The sequence below is a fragment of the Oncorhynchus mykiss genome, chromosome 25 (assembly GCF_057628025.1).
Source record: "Oncorhynchus mykiss isolate SJ-2025 chromosome 25, ASM5762802v1, whole genome shotgun sequence".
Lineage (NCBI taxonomy): Eukaryota > Metazoa > Chordata > Actinopteri > Salmoniformes > Salmonidae > Oncorhynchus > Oncorhynchus mykiss.
Window position 1 is genome coordinate 63,839,360 of NC_143046.1, and position 21,914 is coordinate 63,861,273.

The 21,914-nt window shown below is 41.2% G+C and overlaps 1 protein-coding gene across 5 annotated transcripts; it reads right to left on the bottom strand.

The window, feature by feature from the left end:
* Nucleotides 1-29: 29 nt before the first annotated feature.
* Nucleotides 30-21,805, bottom strand: LOC110505489 (inverted formin-2). 5 transcript variants are annotated; one of them, XR_016491955.1, is made up of 23 exons: nt 21,519-21,773; nt 16,345-16,756; nt 15,064-15,179; nt 14,483-14,642; nt 10,160-10,193; nt 9,771-9,912; nt 9,506-9,638; nt 8,847-9,338; nt 8,530-8,672; nt 8,347-8,408; nt 8,153-8,255; nt 7,930-8,015; nt 7,629-7,729; nt 7,282-7,352; nt 7,073-7,180; nt 6,850-6,920; nt 6,619-6,739; nt 6,299-6,463; nt 6,066-6,168; nt 4,346-4,442; nt 3,221-3,961; nt 2,884-2,937; nt 30-2,043 (listed from the first exon to the last, which is right to left on the bottom strand). XR_016491955.1 is itself a non-coding variant. In XM_036962437.2 (23 exons), exons 2-22 carry the CDS (start codon nt 16,739-16,741, stop codon nt 2,885-2,887), a joined length of 3,555 nt encoding a protein of 1,184 aa, XP_036818332.2. In that variant the 5' UTR covers nt 16,742-16,756; nt 21,519-21,805; the 3' UTR covers nt 30-2,043; nt 2,884. The 5 variants fall into 5 exon arrangements, 4 of the variants coding, with proteins under 4 accessions (XP_036818332.2, XP_036818333.2, XP_036818331.2 ...); XM_036962437.2 differs by having other exon boundaries at nt 4,290-4,442; nt 21,519-21,805; XM_036962438.2 differs by lacking the exon at nt 2,884-2,937 and having other exon boundaries at nt 4,290-4,442.
* Between the last annotated feature and the right edge of the window lie 109 nt (nt 21,806-21,914).

Here is a 21,914-nt window from a genome sequence, read left to right on the forward strand (position 1 = left end):
TGATGTCAATAAAGAGAAAGGCAATCTCATAATGTGAATTCATTTTTTTATTATACTCCAGAATCAACATTCGATACAAATTCTGTTAGTCTATTTGCTAACATGGCACCGTCTAAGCTATCACATTTCTAGAGATAGTAAACTTCCAGGGCTCAATTAACTTACTTAAAATTGCACCATACATTTTTAATTGGTGCCTTAAGTGTTCATATTTTATGCTGTCTGTGTGTTTGTCCTACTGAAGAACCCTGTCAGTCCTGAACGAATTGCCCCTCGGGGTTTAATAAACGTGTATTGTATTGTATTGTAAATGATAATTGTAGAAATAAGTTAGTTATTGATAACAGCAGGAAGAAAGCTGATATTTTTTTCCTATATGCCAAGTGTGGAATCAAAACGTTTAAAAAATGTTCACGACATTCACAAAAGACTGGAATACTATTTTCAGCACAACTGTTCCAACCAACACACTATCAAAGTTTATTGTGAAATAGACACGAATTTGGTTCCAACTGTGCTGGAGGTTATTTATAGCTTTGGAAATGAAGCCTGTGTTTTTATATTCAAACAAATACAAAACAATAACAAAAAGTACATACACTTTTTATTCTTCAACATAGAACACCTAAAGTGACAGAATGTTGACCCAGCCTGGTCTCATAGACTAGACGTAACATACATTTAATGTACAACGTACATTTAAATCCAGGACAGTCAAATTAGTATGATATGTTAGGTATGGTTACATAAGATTACTTTGGTCAAAAACAGGGTGGTATAACGCAAATGTCTAGAAACCCAAGAGGTTTTGAGTTCTAATCCCATCACGGACAACTTTAGCATTTTAGCAACTTTTCAACTACATTTTAGCTACTTTACATGTTAGCTAGCCCTCCCCCTAACCATTTTAGCTAACCCTTCCTCTAACCCTTACCTTATCCCTTTAACCTAACTCCTAAACCTCAACTTTACCCTAACCTTAACACCTAGCCTAGCTAATGTAAGCCAGCTAGCTAACATTAGCCACCTAGACAGAATTTGTAACACATCATACCTTTCGCAGATTCGTAACATATTGTACATTTTGTTAATTTGTAACATATAATACAAATTGTAATTTGTAAAATATCATACAAAATGGGTAATGGACATCCACAAATGAATACATACCATACGAAACATACAATAATAAATGGTGCCTCGGATTTACGTACAGAAAAATACGAAATGCTCTGAGACCAGGTTGCAGCAACAGAGTAAATTTGCTGGGATTGAGGCTGTGCAGAGACTAAAAACAGCAGCCTTGTGGAACACAACAGCCTCTTGGTAGAATACAAATCAACCTGGCCAGGGAACCATAGCAGTTTTTCCTGTTTATTTCATAAATGTTTCAAGAACTCAAAATTATCAAAGGAAGGAAGACCACGCTGATATCTTCTTGGATGAATCAATTTAGTTCAATATAATAGAATCCAGGGGTAGGAAATCCTGGTCCTGGAGTGCCACAAATCTAACTGACCTGGAAGACCAGGTGTGATAAATTGGGGGCAATCACTAAATTGATCAATTAGCTCAGTTGGTCAGGGCTGTGTTCAGTACATAAAAATGTAACAGAAAATTAAATTGAATGGAAACGATGCTGTACTGAACAACCAGTTGACAAACGGGGAGGAGTTGGGTTGTGGGTTCAAACACACAGCGTCCCTTTAAAGACATCACTCGTTGCTTCAAGCCACACCCCAGCACACTCACCGAACGGAGCAAACGTATCTCAAAGTCTGTTCAAGAAAGTACAAGAACATTTAACATTTTGGGAAAACGTGTAGTTCAATACAAACCGTTCACAATGTAGCAAACGTTTGAGCGAACTGAATGCACCCCTGGTATGGTGCCTAGTTGGAACAAAATCCTGCAGTACCTGCGGCACTCCAGGAACAGGGTTGCCTACCCCTGATGTAGTCCATTACAATGTGCAGAAACCATGTATTGAAAAAAATCAACAACATTTTCTTTTCCCTCTTGACTTCCTTTTCCGGGAATTGCCTAGGGAGATTAAATAGTAAAATTAATTGATTGAACAAATCAAATGACATACCAATTACCTAAAATAGTATGCAGATAATATGAACAAAGTGGGAGACCAAAGACTGCATTTGGTGGATCTTGGCATTGAAGAGAATGGACAGTTTTATAATGTTTCTGATGAATACAATTATTTTGGAAATTAAATTAAATTCAGTGCTGTTGGTTCCATCAATTTCAAGATCATTAAAGCGTTCAGCAAAGTCAAACTTACAAAGGACACAGTTTACAGGAAGCACAAAAAAGGCATTGCATTAGTAGTTTAACTCGGTTGTTGTGAGGGTGGACAGTTTAGTAACATAGGGGTATGGAGGCACAGAAAACATGACAGCAAAACTCCACAAAAAAAAATATATTGTGCTGAGCAAGGTCTTCCTGGTGAGGCCGTCACAAGTTGAAAAGCTCAGTATGACAGTGAAGTTAACTTGGATATGATAATGATTTTTCAATTGTGGCACTTAAGAGGTGTCAATTTGAGGCTAAGTACTGTATGTCTTTATAAGATAAAACTCTATGATTCAGGCTGATAAAGAGTGCATAAAGTAGTGGCCAAGAGAGGTCTCACACAAAGTGATTCATCTTGAGTCATGATGACAGGCTTACAATTTGATTAGCAGGGATTTGATAGATTTTTACTGAATAAGAGAGTGTTAAAAGCAGGACAAGACACAAATCAGGTCAAACCAGACCCTGTTTAGGCCAACACACGTCTGTTAATTAAAATCATGGCTTGGTGCTGATGGGTTGATTAAAATGTTCAAGCTTGCACCAGTTAGTTTTCAAACCAGTTGTTTGACCTACCTCACTGCAACACACACCCCTTTTTACATTTAGGGTGTCCATTTCCAGTGTTACCTGGTGTTTTAGAGAGTCAAAGAAAAAAGACAACACCAAAAACAAACTACTTGATGATCATGACAGGACTCAAGGTGTTGTAAATGGGAGGCTTTTAAGATCGGTTTTCCAAAAATTGTACATTCATGCTAAAATGTTAAAGTTCACAGCTAAAACAACAGTACAAAATGAACATGTAATGTAAAATGCAATAAAACCATATACCAAAAAAACTGGACTCTCAGACACTTCAGGAGACCACAGTTCCAAACATGATCTTTATTAGAACGAATGAATACATTACCTTCATTACTCTTCTTTTTGTTTCTTCTAAAGAGCTTCTGCTGTTTTTTATCCTCTGGTTTTAGGGTTTCAGATGCAGAGGCAGGCAGATCTTCAGAGTCCACCCCATCGGGCACATCGTACGCCGGTCCACTTTCTGCAGCACTGACCATAGGTACGTTGCCGTTGGTGTCTGTGTTGCCATTGGTGTCTGTGCTGCCATTGGTGTCTGGGTGTCCGTTAGTTATACCCTCATCCTGTGCCACCATCTTCACCATCATGTCATCCCCAGCCTCATCTTGTCCTAAAGTCTTTACCATCATAATGCTGCTCTTACCTCCAACTTCATCTTGGCCAATGGTTTTTCCTATCAGGTTGCTTTCACCATTACTCTCTATCATCATGTCCATATCAGTGACAGGAAGTGTGCAGGCTCCATTAAGGTGACTCTCTCCATTGCTCTGTGGATTTTCAGGCATCAAGTCCTCTGTTACCATCAGGTTGATTTCAGGCAGGTCTGCATCTGTGAAGGTAGAGATGCTTGGAGTGTTATTTAGGACACCCATTCCCGGGATCTCCTGTGTTGGTGAATTGGTTGTGGGAAGGCTGGAAAACGCTGTTTTTTCTTGGGGTTTGCTGGGGCATTCGTTCATTCCTTCTCTTGGGGCCCTCTCCTCTGCCTGGGGTTGAGTTTGACTGGGAGTGCTGGAGGCTTCTGAGACAGAGGCTTTGGCTTCTTCTATTACAGGCATGACACTTGATCCTGCAGTGGAGAAGGCGGTTCTGTTAATGCATGAAGACAGATAGGAAGAGCACGTCTACTGTACCAGGCATTCCAAACATGTCATAATTCTTAAAAGCAGGCAATGTTTGAATCTAGCAAGTGGTGTTTCTTAAGAAAAGACACAAAGAAGCATGACCAAGCACACATTCTTGATGAAATTAAGCAAGTGTAATTGGTAGTTGTAGTGGCTGCACAAAATCACAAACGGAAGCACAAAGATGGAGCGGCAAAGCCTGTTTATGGTTCAGTGCAGGAGAGTAGGAGTAGAGTTGGAGACGGGACGGGGTCAGAGGCATCTTGTCCTTACCAGGCTGGCCCATTTTCCTATTCATTTCACTAGAGGGGGGGCTTTCCATTTCGCACCTGGGCCGCATCTTCCTGAGATGGAAGCCTTTCCGGATGTCAGCAAGAAGGTGGTCGATAATACAGCCATCGTCCTGTGGCGAGGGTCCTTTCCGGACTGGTGATTGAGGATAGAGAAAGAGACATATCAAGATACCACATGGCTCGTTATGCTATATCATCTTAGTGTGAATACAAAACATAGTTGGACTCATATGACAGAGGAGATACAGTGCCTTGCAAAAGTATTCACCCTCTTGGCGTTTTTCCTATTTTTTTTGCATTACAACCTGTAATTTAAATTGATTTTTATTTGGATTTCATTTAATGGACATACACAAAATAGTCCAAATTGGTGAAGTGAAATTTAAAAAATAACTTGTTTAAAAAAAAAAAAATCTATAAAAAAAACTGAAAAGTGGTGGGTGTGTATTCAGCCCCTTTGCTATGAAGCCCCTAAATAATATCTGGTGCAACCAATTACCTTCAGAAGTCACATAATTAGTTAAATAAAGTCCACCTGTGTGCAATCTAAGTGTCACATGATCTGTCACATGATCTCAGAATATACACACCTGTTCTGAAAGGCCCCAAAGTCTGCAACACCACTAAGCAAGGGGCACCACCAAGCAAGTGGCACTAAGAAGAACAAGGAGCTCTCCAAACAGGTCAAGGACAAAGTTGTGGAGAACAGATCACGGTTGGGTTATAAAAAAATATCCAAAACTTTGAACATCCTACGGAGCACCATTAAATACATGATTTTTAAAGAATATGGCACCACAACAAACCTGCCAAGAGAGGGCTGCCCACCAAAACTCACAGACCAGGCAAGGAGGGCATTAATCAGAGAGGCAACAAAGAGACCAAAGATAACCCTGAAGGAGGTGCAAAGCTCCACAGCGGAGATAGGAGTATCTGTCCATAGGACCACTTTAAGCCGTACACTCCACAGAGCTGGGCTTTATGGAAGAGTGTCCAGAAAAAAGCCATTGCTTAAAGAAAAAAATAAGCGAACACATCTGGTGTTCACCAAAAGGCATGTGGGAGACTCCCCAAATATATGGAAGAAGGTACTCTGGTCAGATGAGACTGAAATGGAACTTTTTGGCCATCAGGGAAAACGCTATGTCTGGCGCAAACCCAACACCACCCATGACCCCGAGAACACCAGCATGATGCTGGTGGCAGCATCATGCTGTGGGGATGTTTTTCATCGTCAGGGACTGGAAAACTGGTCAGAATTTAAGGGATGGTTGATGGCACTAAATATGGGGAAATTCTTGAGGGAAACTTGTTTCAGTCTTCCAGAGATTTGAGACTGGGATGGAGGTTCACCTTCCAGCAGGACAGTGACCCTAAGAATACTGCTAAATAAACACTCAAGTGGTTTAAGTGGTTTTATTTAACATTTAAATATATTGGAATGGCCTAGTCAAAGCCCAGACCTCAATCCAATTAAGAATCTGTGGTATGACTTAAAGATTGCTGTACACCAGCGGAACCCATCCAACGTGAAGGAGCTGGAGCAGTTTTCTGGTTTTTAAAATCGTATTTCTTGTTTGTTTCACATTTTAAAAAATCATCTTCAAAGTGGTAGGCATGTTGTGTAAATCAAATGATACAACCCCAACCAAATTTGAAATGTATATTTTAATTCCAGGTTGTAAGGCAACAAAATAAAAAAAATGCCAAGGGGGGTGAACACTTTCGCAAGCCACTGTATATCAGAAGAACTCACTTATTTTTCCATTCTCCCCCTTCTGTCTTTTGGATTCCTCCTCCTCAAGCTGCTTCTTCCTTTTCTCCACCTTCACAGCCTGCTCTTTTCTGGTTTTGTTTTCCTGTGGGTATAAATAGAAAATTGAGAAAGAGATTACACCAAGCTACTCCTTAGAAAACGTTTATCTTCAGTTTTCTAGTGATGGAAATCAGTATTCATTATTTGCAGTCATCTAAACTTGCTCCTCTGACTTTTAAGGCTTTGATGAAAAGTCCCCTAAAGGTCTTGATGGTGCCAAAAAGCTCCTCCAGGGAAAGATTGTTGACATCCTCACACAGGTAGAGGGCCAGGTCACCCTTCTTCCTCACAATCTCCAAAAAACTGTCCTCCAAATCTCGGCAGGCCTCCAGGTTTTTCTTGGGGAGGGAAACAAACAGTTGAATCATTGCCTTATTAAAGAACACATTTGTATAGTTGATTGACCTCCTCCAAAGAGTTTTAAAACAACCACAAACTTGTCAATATTGTGATGCATTGAACCACAATAGAATCTAATTCACTGGTTTCATACCTCAAACACCTCTGTGAACTGCTGCTTTACATCGTCCACAGAGTTAGAGACTTTCTTTGATGCTTCTTTCAGTCGATTGAGTAAGGCACTGGCCTCTGCCTGAATGGAGTCCAGGTTGATTCTGAAGGATAAACATAAATATACAAATGTTTTGGTATGTAATTGTATCATTTATGTATCAATTTCAAGGCTTATAATACATGTCTTTTTTTAATAAAAAGGGTGTTATACCCAGCCGCTTTTTCACAAATCTCAATGTCGTCAGGGAGGTACAACAGCTCTGGGTGGTTCAGCTCTACTTCCTGTAAACAGAATGGTCAGTCATGACTTTATTTATGATTTCCAACTTTGATTTGATTGTCCATGTGAAGTCTGTTTGGTTTCTGTGAGGAGCACTGACCACACAGTTGTTTTTCTTCTCAGAAAAGCACATCCTTATTTAGATTAGTGTTACCTCCAGAATGTGATGGAGCAGGGTAATGCGGCTCTTGTTGGCCTTAGTCTCAGTTAGCATCAGCAGGGAGCTGATCTTAAAGCCCTCAGCGTTTCCTGTGTGACATCCCTGTGAACAAACAGAATCAGGAGTTAGAGCTCTTCAGACTGCGTAAGTGCTGCATGTTTTTGGGTGAGTAGAATGTCATCCTTTGGAGAGTCCTTACTTACGTAGTTGAGGAAGTTTCCCACATCAAGGATGAGCCTGCAGAAACTGGGCATGAGAGTGCTCACTCTGAGACCTGGGGGGGATATTTTTTTAATGTTGAAATGTTTGACGCAAAATGTTTGACAAAACAATGATTCAATGGACCTGCATCTCCAACTGGAATAGCTACAACCTTTCCAGCACAAGCAACAATTTGGTCTACACAAAACTGCATAGTTAGTCTCGCTCTGTTGATATTTTCATAATGAGCCTTACAGTGTTCTCTGATAGTTTTCACAAATATTTAATTGATGTATAGGGCAGTCAATGTAACATGAGTGTTTATACATGGAAGATGGTGTTGTCTTACACTGGCATGCTGATTCAACCACCTCTGCTTTGGGCTTGAGCATGTCCAGTACTGAGGCCGTCTCCTCACACAGCAACATGCAGTCTATCCTCAGCTGGTAACTGTGGGGAGACACGAGAGAAAGGGAGGGAGAGGAGATACGAAGTAGGGATGGTACAGGGAGGGGAGAGAGATGCCATAGGGAATTAAGCAAGACAATTCAAGGAAGTGCCAAACGAAAACATATACCAGAATCATCTCCACATAAAGTATCCTGTGAGGTGCCAGAAATATTTAAAGCGAGGAGAGGAATTGCAGTTACCATGGTACAGCCAGGATAGAGATGTAGAATCGGTCAACATTGGCCAACTTGTCTTTTTCACCCTGGAAGGATTTCAGGTTTTCTATCTAGATAGAGAAAGGAAATAGAGTACTTCAGCTCAGTCATTACCCTCATATTGTTCAATGCTTAACTTATACAAAAAATAAAACATTACCCTGTTTTACATATGAAGATAAATTAGGAAAGTACTCCTTATACCAACCTCATGTTTCTCAGGTAAGAGTTTAACAAGTTGCTTCAACACCTCCACATCAAACTTAGTCCGATCCCCATTCTGAATCAAGGACACAAACTCATCATGTGAGCTAGATAGAGGAGCATGGAGAAAAAACATCAGCTCAATGGGGTAAAAACAACATTGAAATCAATACCAACTTAAATGATCAATTACATTACCATTTGAATTGCTTGAGAAATATGTTCAAGTTCAAGTTCTTCTTTACGTCAATAAAGGAAATCTGTAGAGAGAAGAGGGGAACAAATATTTTGTTAGGGAGGTTGTTGTTTTAGGATTCATAATGAGCCATGTTTTTGGTGTGCTCCAGATATGAGAGCTGCAGTGAGTGTTGACCAGTGCACCTCTTTAGGCTCCTTCTTGACAGGAGCAGCTGCCCCCTTGTCTTTGTGTTCGGTCACCGGGAGACAGAACAGCTGCTCAATGCTGGAGTAGTTGGGCTCCCGAGGAGCGTCTTTCTGAGCAGAGGTCCACATGGAATGACCATCTGTGTGTTTGTGAAAGGAGGGAGAGAATAACCACAACACATCTGGAATGATCTAATACAAGTATTCTCTATGCTGTGCTATCAGACAATATTTTCCCCTCTGAAATAGAGAAGACTGCCTCTGTAAACAAAGGGGAGGTTCATTAAAGAGAGATGCCAAGGTTATTCACTCACCAGTGACAGCTCTGAGCTTCTGCCAGTTGAGCTTCTTCATCCTCAGGGTGGGGCAGCGGCCTGCCTTGGAGGAGGCAGAACAGGCACACCCCAGGGATTGGCTTCTTTGGGCCACCCCCATCTCACCCATGCCAGGAGGAGGTGGTGGTGGTGGAGGCATGCCTGACATAGCGGGCAAGGGTGGGGGTGGGCACCCTGGGGGCACCCCCATCCCTGGTAAAGGTGGAGGTGGTGGGGGTACTCCACCTCCTATGTGTGGTAGTGTCGGAGCGGAGGGTGGAGGAAGGGAAGGGTGTGAGGGTGGTGGAACAGAAGACACTTGGGAGGTTGTGGGGCATTTGGTCAGTCTTTCTTGGTCACTTTCCACCTTATCAGTCTGAACAGCCTTATCAATCTTCTTGGGTGGCAGACCATCCACAGCATGGACACCAGCAGTCTTGCGCTTGGAGAACACCAGGCGTTGCGTAATCGTCTCACAGGAGTCCATTGGAGCTGGAGCACAGAATCATACACAAACACTGAAATCTACAGAATTTTGCCTACATGTAACCCCCCACAAAATATTCTATGCACTTTTGCTCTTCGTCTACATTCACCCAGACTCCAGTCCTTTGCCCAAAACTCTCTTAGGAGACAAATAATTGCCTCAGAGGACTCACAGTCTTGATCCAGCAGTATGGCCCTGTTAGTGAGGGCCTCCAGGGTCTGCCAGATGTCAGCCCTGTCGGGCCCCAGCAGCAGCAGGGCCTGTAGGATGGACAGCAGCTGGAGGGATGACGGAGACCTGCTCACCTGGAGGGGGACCAACACACAACCAAACCTTATTAAAGTGCATTTGTAATTCAATTGTTTACTAGACTTGCCTTGATGTTAAGAGAAGGTGGCCTGCAGTGTTATGGTCGTGTAGCTGACGGCTGTGCTCACTTTGTTGAAGAGGGTGGTGAACACCTCCTGGTGACTGCTCATGTCGATGCCTCCATAGACCCTCAACAGCTCCTCCTCATCCTCAACCATAGCCTCTTCAAACGCTTCACACTGAATGATCAAGTCCTCATCCTCCTCATCTCTGGAGGTCACACACACACACCAAGTAATTTATTCAAAAAGGGCCTAATGAGCAAGTAGGCTACGTTTACATGTGTACTTCCCACTTGCACATCAAATCAAGTAAATTAACAAATGTTAAAAAAAATACAAGTTTTGTTGAACATTTCACTCATGTTATTGTGATTGACCAATGCATGGGCATTTAATTTATCTGCACACAACAAAAAAGTCACAATGAAATTGAGGAAGTCAGTCAAGGCACTCACCTCAATTTGGGCAGTATATCAAGTAACTGTAATCCTGGAAAAAAGAAACAGTGCACTTAATAAGGCAGTGATAAAAACAACGATCCACTTTCAAATTGATCAGTTTCGTACTTTGTACTATTAAAAAGTTGGAACACCACGGAATGTAAACATGAATTTGTGTGATGGGAATCAGCGTGTGATTTTGATCACAGGTGAGCGATTTAGGATATAATTCATCAATCCGCAGTGGAGCGGGGATGTGGAACGACTTCTAACAAATTACACATTTTCCGTGAATGCCAAATTCACAAAAGGATGTGAATGGCAACTTGGCAGACTTCAGATGAACTTCTGTTGTTGGCTTCTGATTGCAGCTAATTTGCCATCATAAAAAGGTAGGCCTACATCGAAGCCAGTTCCTGGACAATACTGTAACCTGTCAAGAACCATAATATTGTACATACAATGTTGATAGGACTACTATGCCCATATTTCTTCAACAAATTCAGCACACATCTCTATAGACCTAATCTTGATTTCCCAGATAAAACACAGATTTTCCCAAAACAAAAAATGATTCCAGTACCACCATCTATGTCAAATACAAAATGAATAGGCCTACTTTCAAACCTAAATATTTGAGGTTTGCTCAATATTCAAGTGTTTAGGGACGAGATAGCCCAGTGAGCACCATTCCGACACCGAAGTCTGTGCAGTTGAAAAGATCTTGAAATTTGGTCTGTCCATCCTGGCCAGACAGATGTTGTCCGTCCTGGCCAGACAGATGTCGTCCGTCCTGGCCAGACTGATGTCGTCCGTCCTGGCCAGACAGATGTCGTTTTTTTGGTCTGTGGATGTTAAAAATCAGGGCCAGGGCGGGGACGGACATAGATGTCAATAACTTATTCAGATTTGGCCCGGTTTGGACCGGAATTGATTTCAACCTCCATAGATGCCCGGCCCGAACCGACCTCGATTTGGCTCGAACATAGACGTCTATGATTGGGTCAGATATGGTCTGGTCCCGTCCAGACCAAATCTGAACCAATCATAGACGTCTATGATTCACAAGTACAGTACAGTAAAGTAGAGTATTTATTCAGTACAGTAGAATACAGTAATGTACAGTAGAGTATGGTCCAGTACAATACAGTAGAGTACAGAATACTAGAGCATATTAGAGTAAAGTACAGCATTCTGTGTTCTACTGTACTGAACTCTAATGTACTGCAATATGCTCTACTATACTGAACTAAACTCTGCTGTGCTCTACTGTATTGTGCTGCACTGTACTGTGCTGTCTCAACCTGTAAGACATAGAGGTTTGGTCCAGACTGACCAAATGTGGTCTTCTTCGGGGCGGGGTTCATTAGAATAATACCCAGCATGCTTTGAAAGTGTTCCTTTTCAAATTTACATATTGGGCCATTAGCAGACACTCTTATCCAGAGCAACTTACAGTCAGTGAATTAAACTAAGGTAAATAAACAACCCCTATTCACAGTCATAGCAAGGAAAACGTGTCTGTAACCGTTATTGAGAATATTATTGTAGTTGAAGTGTTCTGTTGTTGTTGTTGTTTTTTTACTTATTGTGTCTGAAATCTCTGAACGTGATCACTGCCAGTTCTAAAGCTTTTGAAACAGCTAAAATAGAAAAAGCTAACGTGATAGATGGGAGGAAAAATAAACATTCCATTCTGCACTCTTTGGTTTGCTTCAGTTTCCTATTTTAATTGTAGTTCAAAATGTTGAATGTGATAGAATGCTTTCTTCATTGACATGTAGATACACAGTACCAGTCACAAGTTTGGACACACCTACTCATTCAAGGTTAAATATTATTTTTTTTACATTGTAGAATAATAGTGAAGACATCAAAACTATGAAATAACACATATGGAATCATGTAGTAACCAAAAACGTGTTAAACAGATCAAAATATATTTTATATTTGAGGTTCTTCAAAGTAGCCACCCTTTGCCTTGATGACAGCTTTGCACACTTTTGGTATTCTCTCAACCAGATTCACCTGGAATTCTTTTCCAACAGTTTTGAAGAAGTTCCCACATATGCTGAGCACTTGTTGGCTGCTTTTCCTTCACGCTGTGGTCTAACTTATCCCAAACCATCTCAATTGGATTGAGGTCGGGTGATTGTGGAGGCCAGGTCATCTGATGCAGCACTCCATCACTCTCCTTCTTAGTCAAATAGCCCATACACAGCCTGGAGGTGTGTTGGGTCATTGTCCTGTTGATAAACAAATGATAGTCCCACTAAGCGCAAACCAGATCGGATGGCGTATCGCTGCAGAATGCTGTGGTAGACATGCTTGTTAAGTGTGCCTTGAATTCTAAATAAATCACTGACAGGGTCACCAGCAAAGCACCCCCACACCATCACACCTCCTCCTCCATGCTTCACCGTGGGAACCATACATGCGGAGATCATCCATTTGCCAACTCTGCGTCTCAGAAAGACATGGCGCTTCAAACCAAAAATCTAAAATTTGGACTCATCAGACCCAAGGACAGATTTCCAGCTGTCTAATGTCCATTGCTCGTGTCTCCTGGCCCAACCAAGTCTCTTCTTCTTATCGGTGTCCTTTACTAGTGGTTTCTTTGCAGCAATTTGACCACAAAGGCCTGATTCACGCAGTATCCTCTAAACAGTTGATGTTAAGATGTGTCTGTTACTTGAACTCCGTGAAGCTTTTATTTAGGCTGCAATTTCTGAGGCTGGTAACTCTAATGAACTTATCCTCTGCAGCAGAGGTAACTCTGGGTCTTACTTTCCTTAAGCGGTCCTCATGAGAGCCAGTTTCATCATAGAGCTTGATGGTTTTTGCGAATGCACTTGAATACACTTTCAAAGTTCTTGGCATTTTCAGGCTTGACTGACCTTCATGTCCTCTTAAGGATCGTACCCTTTTTTTCAATTTTCGCCGAAAATGACATACCCAAATCTAACTGCCTGTAGCTCAGGACCTGAAGCAAGGATATGCATATTCTTGATACCATTTGAAAGGAAAAACTTTGACGTTTGTGGAAATGGGAAATTAATGTAGGAGAATTTAAGACATTAGATCTGGTAAAATATTATACAAAGACAAAAAAAATGTGTTATTTTAAAAGCAAGAGAAAGGCCATAATGAACTTTTCCAGGTTAGGCACAATTTCGATTTTGGCCACTTGATGGCAGAGTTTTAGACTGATTCAATGAACCATTGCATTTCTGTTCAAAATGTTGTATCAAGACTGCCCAAATGTGCCTAATTGGTTTATTAATACATTTTCAAGTTCATAACTGTGCACTCTCCTCAAACAATAGCATGACATTATTTCACCTTAATAGCTACTGTAAATTGGACAGTGCTGTTAGATTAACAAGAATTTAAGCTTTCTGCCCATATCAGATGTGTCAATGTCCTGGGAAATGTTCTTGTTACTTACAACCTCATGCTAATCACATTAGCCTACATTTGCTCAACCGTCCTGAGGGGGGGACACCGATCCCGTAGAGGTTAAAGTAATGATGGACTGTTGTTTCTCTTTGCTTATTTGAACTGTTCTTGCCATAATATGGTCTTTCACTACCTCATGAAGCTGGTTGAGAGAATGTCAAAAGTGTGCAAAGCTGTCATCAAGGTAGCTACTTTGAATAATCTCAAATATAATATAAACAATATTTGTTTAACACTTTTATGGTTACTACATGATTCCATATGTGTTCTTTCATAGTTTTGATGTCTTCACTATTATTCTACAATGTAGAAAATACAAAAAATAAAGAAAAACCCTTGAATGAGAAGGTGTGTCCAAACTTTTGACTGGTACTGTATGTGAATTTATGTACGGTTGAAATTTGGCCATAGAAACAATGACCAGAAAAATAAGTATTCTCAACGTCCGTAAAATAAGTATTTTTAACATATTTTAAGGACGTCTTTTCAAAGTCTGTAAAATATGTATTTTCAACGTCCGTAAAATAAGTATTTTTAACATATGTTAAGGACGTCTTTTCAAAGTCTGTAAAATATGTATTTTCAACGTCCGGAAATTACATATTTTCAACTTTCAATCAGAACCGTAAATTAACCTAATTTTCACCGTCATTTCACCCAACGCTCACTGGGAGGGGACAGATTGCAAGCAGGCATTTAGCTAAAATGACACAGTGACATACATTAGTAATGGAAGTGTTGCCAAATGGCCTATTTTCATTCCCATTTGTCTGGTGTTTCTCAATAGGGAAACTACCTTTTGTTATTAACAATATGCCACTGTGTGACCTTGCAGATGAACTGAGTGGCTGAGTAGTGAAGATAAACAATGCGCTGTACCAATAAACTCCTTGCGCATCTTATCTCTCTGTTGCAGGTCATCTGTCCCAAAGATGATGGCGTTGATGACACTGAGGAGGGTGACCATGTAGGGCACGTTGTCTGTGGCCTGCAGCTCGTTCATGATCACACTGAAGCGATACTGCTGGGTCTTCACACCCTGGGAGCCAAAGTAACACGAGTCATTCTGTATGTCATTCACTCCTGCTGTGTGAGGACAGCTTCTATCCCCATAATGCTCTAATATTGATCAGTGAGTAACATTTATCAAAGTATTGACAACTACGGACATTGCTAGAAAACCAGTTCAGTAATGTCTGGGTTGATTAAAAATGATTTTAATTTACCTATTTAATGAGATTCCTTTGTGCTGAAATAGCAATGTTAAAAAAAACTCGTCATATCTGATTTCAGTACATTTTCATCAAAAGCACACAGATTGTTATTTATGATTTTCCTCGAGATTTGTTAATTTTCTCTCATGATCCTTCCTAAATCAGAACTTGGCCACTTATTCTGTAGGTGTATGGTATATAGCCTCTGTCAATCAGTGACAGCTTGTCTGGCTGTATGACACTTGCCTTGTAGTGGTCCAAGGCATCCATGGCCAGACGGTACCCATCAGAGGAGAACATGCTCAGGGCAGCAAGCAGCTCAAACACCTGCTTCTTCACCATGGTATTGGACGTGTCCAAGGCTGTGATAAGACAAAGTCACAGACATCAGTCAGTGTACACATGGTCATTGTCCTCATATTCCCTCCTACCTTTCTCCTTCTCCCTTGTCTGGTGTCCTCTAGGATGTTATGGCTCATCTTAAGACAACGTAACGTGAACTTACCTTTGCAAAAAAGTGTTTTGTTTGTGATAAGTTTGTCAGTGTGTGGGAAGATGTTGCAATGCACTGTAACCTCCACACAGTGTCCCCCTCCATACACTTTGTCTGACACAATGGCCTATATCTGACCTGAATTCTGTTGCCACGGTACTTCTTTGAAATTCCTAAATCTACTTAGGTATTTTGTGGGGTTGATTTTATATTGGATTACAATTATGTACAACTGAATACTAATTCTTAAGTATTATTCTCTCTCACACACACACACACCACACACAGTGGCCATTTTATTAGGTACACCACCTGTTCACGAAAATGTTTCGCTCCAGACAATGAGTGACGTGGCCGTGGCTTGCTATATAAAGCAGGCAGACAGGCATTGCAACATTTACTTACAGATTGAACGTTAGAATTGGCGAAACAAGTGCCTTAAGCAACCTTTAGCGTGGTATGATTGCCAATGCCAGGCTCCCCATTTCCAGTATCTTAGAAATGGCCAGATCCTGGGCTTTTCACGCACGACAGTGTCTAGGGTTTACAGAGAATGGTGCGACCACCAAAAAACATCCAGTCAGCATCAGTCCTGTAGGCAAAAACAACTCGTTGATGATAGGTCGAAGGAGAATGGCAAGAATCGTGCAAGCTAACAGGTGGGCCACAAACAGGCAAATAACGACGCAGTACAACAGTGGTGTGCAGAACGGCATCTCGGAAAACAGTATTCTTTTGTCCTTGTTATAGATGGGCTATTGCAGCAGACGACCACACCAGGTTCCACTCCTATTAGCTAAAAACAAGAAGAAGTGGCGTGGGGAATGTTTTCCTTGCACATGTTAGGTCCCTTGATACCAATTAAGCAACGTTTCCATGCCTCAAAGTACCTAATAAACTGGCCACTGAGTGTCTATATATACTGTGTATATATATAAAAGGCTCATTCGTGGAACCTCTCGTGGAAGGTGTGTGTGTGTGATGCCATAGCTTTAAAACACTGTATATCTCCTCAGTCCTAGGTGCTGTCGAACCTTGGGAGAGTTTGCGGATGTAGCCCTCATTCTCCACGATAAAGTTGATCCCAGACGAGGAGTTCATGATGGCCCGGACACAGCTGACACAGGTGAGCTGCAGGAGGGCGTCTGCGATGCGGGAGCAGCCCCTCCCAGACAGACTGTCCAGGGCCTCCAGCAGCAGGTCCAGCCCACTCAGCTCCAGGAACTGGACCATCCAGGACTCCTCGCTGCCCTCCAGACGACGCTTCAGCCCAGAGTAGTTGACCACACTGGGCACCTGTAGCATGAGGATGCACAGCTCTGGGTCTGCACTCTCCAGGTTGGCCTCCAGCTGGGTGTCTGAGTCCTGGGAGGAGCCCAGATGGCCCCTCACTGTCGCCCACTTCCTCTTCCCGTCCGACTTCACTGACATGGCGATGGAAAGGGTCTGTGGAGGGAAGTTAAGGTAGTTTAATTAATGAATTGACATGGTGATGGGCAGAGGGTTTGTGGAGGGAAGGGAACGAGGTTCAATTCAGTGTCGGGGTGAGACTTTTGGTTTGCTGGACTGCAGTTTTGTTTGATAGAGTCTAATGTAAACATACATCTGTTTTCTATAAAGTGCTGAAAGTGGTGAAGAGTTCATTATATTTTGATGGTCAAAATGTTATTGGGATGTTTTTTTTTGCAAACAAACCATTTACTATTTGACCTGCAGATGGGCCTTTGCATAAATATATCCTGGCTAAAGGATTCATGCCTTTATCACAACATAGCACATTCATAGGAAATGACAGCTCTGCACATTGGGGGACAAGTGAAAGATATATCAGCAGTCCTGTCATTACTAGTCCTGCCAAACATTCAAACATAATCCTGTAGTAAAAGATATATCAGCAGTCCTGTCATTACTAGTCCTGCCAAACATTCAAACATAATCCTGTAGTAAAAGGGAAGGGACTCGCTGTCAGCTAATCAACAGCAAACACAAAGACAGGCACATGACGCTCAGTGTGTCTTTATGGGAAATATATTATATTCTGTGTATATACTTTATTTTCAATTACATCCAACGGTGAACAAGATTTCGAGTAGAGTTGCAAAGGGAGGGTATATTGCTGGAGACTTGAGAAATGTACCATTAAACCACCAGCATTTTTGGTATCTTTGTATGTAATCTATCACAAGACATCTGGCGGCCCTATTGGGATTTTACAGGTGTCTGTAATTATCTCTGGCCCTTTGTTGGGACTCATCACGTGTAAAATATATGAAATTAAAATAAATAATTGAATGACAAAGCTGTAAAACATTATCCCAAATATAAACCATCACCTTAGTGAATACCATTGGTGTTTAATATGAAGGTTTCAGAATTTTACTATGTCAATATGTATTTGTTGCAAATGTTTTGGCATCAAACTGGTGGGAGCTGAGAAAAAAAGTCAATAGTTGGAAGAGTTGCCGAGTTCATTGAAAATTATACCATTGTTGATTAGAAGCTTTGATCGTTAATTAGGCTATTTTCTCTTGAACCATATGGTCTATCTACTAGACACTCGTGGACAATATGGACACAGATATAAAAAATGAATAGCATATTAAAAGGGTTTCAAGTATAAATGACCAAAGTTACGATAGATTTAGCTTTAGCAAATTACCAGTAGCTTTGCAAACCTAGTTTTGAGTAATATGCTGCAAAACAAAAGTATAATTGTGAAGCGAAAAATATCACCCAGGATATCCCTTAGCTCATCTGGTCTTTTAGCATAACTGTCTGAATTGGCGCAAATGCACACATTGATCACACAAGTGACCTTTTCTGGCATAACCTTAGCTCAGAATACTGCTCTTTCTATCAACCTGTCCCACCCTCACCTACGCACAACATCCCTTGCAAGCTCCCACACTCACTCAGAAATAACAGGGTAGGGAATGAGCCTAAGAAAGGGGGAAAAAATCTATAAATAATTCATCTATAATCGCAGACATCTGATCTAATGAATAACTGAAGGGGTATAATTCTCCTCCCAAAATGAGTTACTTATTTCAATAACATTAGTTATTTCACACTTGGCAAGACTAACCTATACAGATGGCATTGGAAAGGCAAATACATATAAACAGCAAAACTGCAGCTCTGCACGCACTGCAGTCCTATGGATGGTTCTAAGCCCCCGTCTGCCTCTCTATATCTACACAACACATGGCTTAGCTCAGGAATCCGGGCTATTTCAGTGATGTTTCTGTGTGGTGTTTTATGTAAAAGTCTCTCATGAAACTCACTGAGCAGAATGTCAAGTGAGTCAAAACTGGGTACTGATGACAAGACTCCACCACAGTGGGAATTTACATGGAACTAAAGTCAACTCTAAAATGTAACAAACTGTAAACTCCTACAACTTTCCATTCAGTTCTCAAGTTCCCGATAATTCAACAGGCCGAAAAAGGAGCTTCTCTGTTCCAGACACATTTGGCAAATCATTTGTCGGCTTCAACTTTGGCGGGGCTGATTCTCTCGTACTTGGACTGCCAGTGCGACAGTGTTACCGAGCAAGCCAGGAAGACAATTTCCTTTCACAATAGGCTTTCTCATCCCCCATAAAAGAGCTCTGTTCAATAGCTACAGAATGGGAGGAATATCTCCTGCTTCACTGGTTGCTTTCTGACGACTAATGGGTTTTATACTCAACAAGCATCTGAACACATTCTAACAAGGATTTACAATCTCTTCATCTGCACAGAGTGATGTACTGTAGGGTCACTGGGGAATATAACATTTTAGTCCAGGTGAATTCCACCACATTAGTCATGGACACAGTCATGGACACAGGGGAAGTACATTTGAAATGCATTGACATTAACATTAGTTAGCAGGACAGTCAGCAGGACTTTCCAACATGGGTCAGGCGCTTTTCAGTAGGAACTAACAAGGGAACGACTTTCCTGAGACAGGAAACACAAGACAAACATGGTGCCACAACAATATTCATTTTTAAAATGCAATTTCTCACACAATTCTGACCTGACCTCGGTTATAGAGAGAGAAAGAGCATCTGTTAAGAAACAAACAGCTGGCTCTCAATGCAGGACCAACCGTGGATCATCTGAATAAAAAGGATGACAATTACATTCTTTATTAGCTTGTTGCTTCTGCACATTTTTCTACTTTAACCAATATTACCATGAGCTCAGTGACAGCTCCCACATACCACAACTCACATTGGCTTACTTACTGCATGTCAGGAATACACTCCTCCTGTACTCAAGGGAAGCTGCCTACATTCAAACAAACCAACCCACCAACCCACTGTTCTACTGTAAAAATAGAGTGCTATTATATAAGAAAGATGATCCGCATTTATTTCCTTGTAAGAACTCAGCCAACATATACAGTGTAGATATGTCTGCATTTGCCATGGAAAGAGTCTCACAATCTATTAGTTTATTCTTACCACCTTGAGAGCAGGGGGATTTTGTGTAAGCCAAACAGAAGAGAGTAAATAAACAGCAACATGTACCGGGGCTGGGATAAGAATTGAACCAGATGAAAACCAGTGTTTATGGAATCTATCTTATTTGTTGTCCTTTAACTGGAATGCCAGACTTGAGAGAGAGAGAGAGACCCATGATGCCTCAGAACTGTCTCTGAACAAACATTGTTGCCTGCAGTTTAGCTGACTGTCGTGTTTTTATAATGCAGACTTAAGCCATAAGAAAAGCTTATTTAAAAACAGAGCTCCCTGGAACTCAAAATTGAATTGTCATGGATAACATCTCACTTTCATTTCTAAACATTCAATTCAGCATAATTGTATCTGTAACATATTTGCCCAAAACAGCCAATGTGTTGGCCATGTCCCTCTCTTCACATCTGGTATTCATTTTCTAGAACTGCCTGTTATGAATTCCTCGCTTCACTTGCTATCTTCATTGATGTTTCTTCTTTGAAGTGGTTGAATTTAAATCCTGTTGATGTTATTGACTGACAATGTTTTAAGACTTATAAGTTCACAGCTATGAGGGTATGCTGTGAGTCACAAAGCCCTGAGTGGGTTGCTTTTTCTTAGTGGCAATTATACAGAGTGATATTTCAGAGCCCTCTCATCCTGGTTCTAATGATGACTTTGAGCGTGCCTTGCCTTGAACAATAAATCCATATAGGTACCATGCGATGCTCCTGCACTCCTGCTTGCATGAACGGGCCCACAGAGACTGATGTAAAGTATGAAGAAAGTATGTAAATGTCTGCACTCACTACTAATTTACTAAAATGTTTAAAAATATATATATAATAAGCAGAGCGGGGCTGAGGTCTCCAACAGAATTTGGGCAGTGTATCCCAACCTTGTTACTGTTAAACAGTTCAATGCAACACACATTTTTTAACTTGGCAAGTCAGTTAAGAACAAATTCTTATTTTCAATGACAAACACTGCCTGTTCATGGGCAGAACGACAGATTTGAACCTTGTCAGCTCGGGGATTTGAACTTGAAACCTTCCGGGTACTAGTCCAACGCTCTAACGCTACCCTGCCGCCCCAACAGAGATGTTATTAGCTGGATGTGAATATGTAACAAATGTATTACATTTGTAATAACTTTCATTTATATTCTATTGGACCACATCTGTCTGTGTTTCTGTTAACAGGGATCAGCTGACTCCACTGACGTAACCTGTCCTGCATCACACACAAGCAGTCCTCCATTCTATGGGAAATACTAAGAGAATGTTTGACCATTTCCAAAAAGATGAATATGCATTATGTCAGGATATTCACTCCTGTTGTAACAATATGTTATGATAAATAGGAGATAATGGGGGATGTGATGCCAATAAGGATGAACTGCCATCTGTTGGATAAATGTTCAATAGGCCTACAGGTAGTTAATGTTTTGTCAGTAGCCTTAGATTATTCTTTGGAACAGATGTGAAAATATGTTTCTGGTTGATAATCATGTGAAGTAGCCTGCCCTAGTCCGGAGGATTCCAATGTTTTAGGACCGTCTTTATTTTGCGCTCCTGTCCGCGTTTTATAATGGCGAATTCCGATAACTCGTTTAGATTGCCTAATGGAATGATTTCCTTCAGAACACTAATTTCCCATTTAAGACATCTAAACAGGTCGTTGTCTGAAGTTCTCATAAATAGCCTACCGATGCGCTAAAATACATTTCAATTTAAACCGTTTCCAGTTGCGCTGCTTTACCTGAGATTATGCCAGAAATAACCACTTGAAGAATCGCGTCCTCCGATTGTGGCCAGATAACGAACGTCCCTTTCCAGCCTCCAAGCGCCTTTTTCTTTCGTACTTTACCAGGATACCTCTCTGCAATGTATGTAGTGGAACATGGATGGGGATGGTTAGGAAGATTTCAGTTTGGACCTGGACTCCCGGCAGTTTACACATGAGTGTGACGATGTTGCAGGCACAGCTGGATGGCCCCTCCCACGCCCTGAACTCAGCTGGCCCAGCTGGACAGCATGCTTTATTGTGGCATGGGGTTGAGATAGGTAGAAGACAAATGTCCCAACAGGTTGCAATAAAGTAGCCAATATATCATATTCTATTTTGTAGCCTACTATTCTGTTGTATTCTATTCTG

Coding starts and splice junctions, on each gene's coding strand:
- LOC110505489 (XM_036962436.2), bottom strand. CDS start 16,741: ATGTCAGTGAAGTCGGACGGGAAGAGGAAGTGGGCGACAGTGAGGGGC. Junction 8,409..8,529: donor TCAAGAAGGAGCCTAAAGAG/GTGCACTGGTCA, acceptor TTCTCTCTACAG/ATTTCCTTTATTGACGTAAA. Junction 3,962..4,289: donor TAGGAAAATGGGCCAGCCTG/GTAAGGACAAGA, acceptor TCTCCACTGCAG/GATCAAGTGTCATGCCTGTA.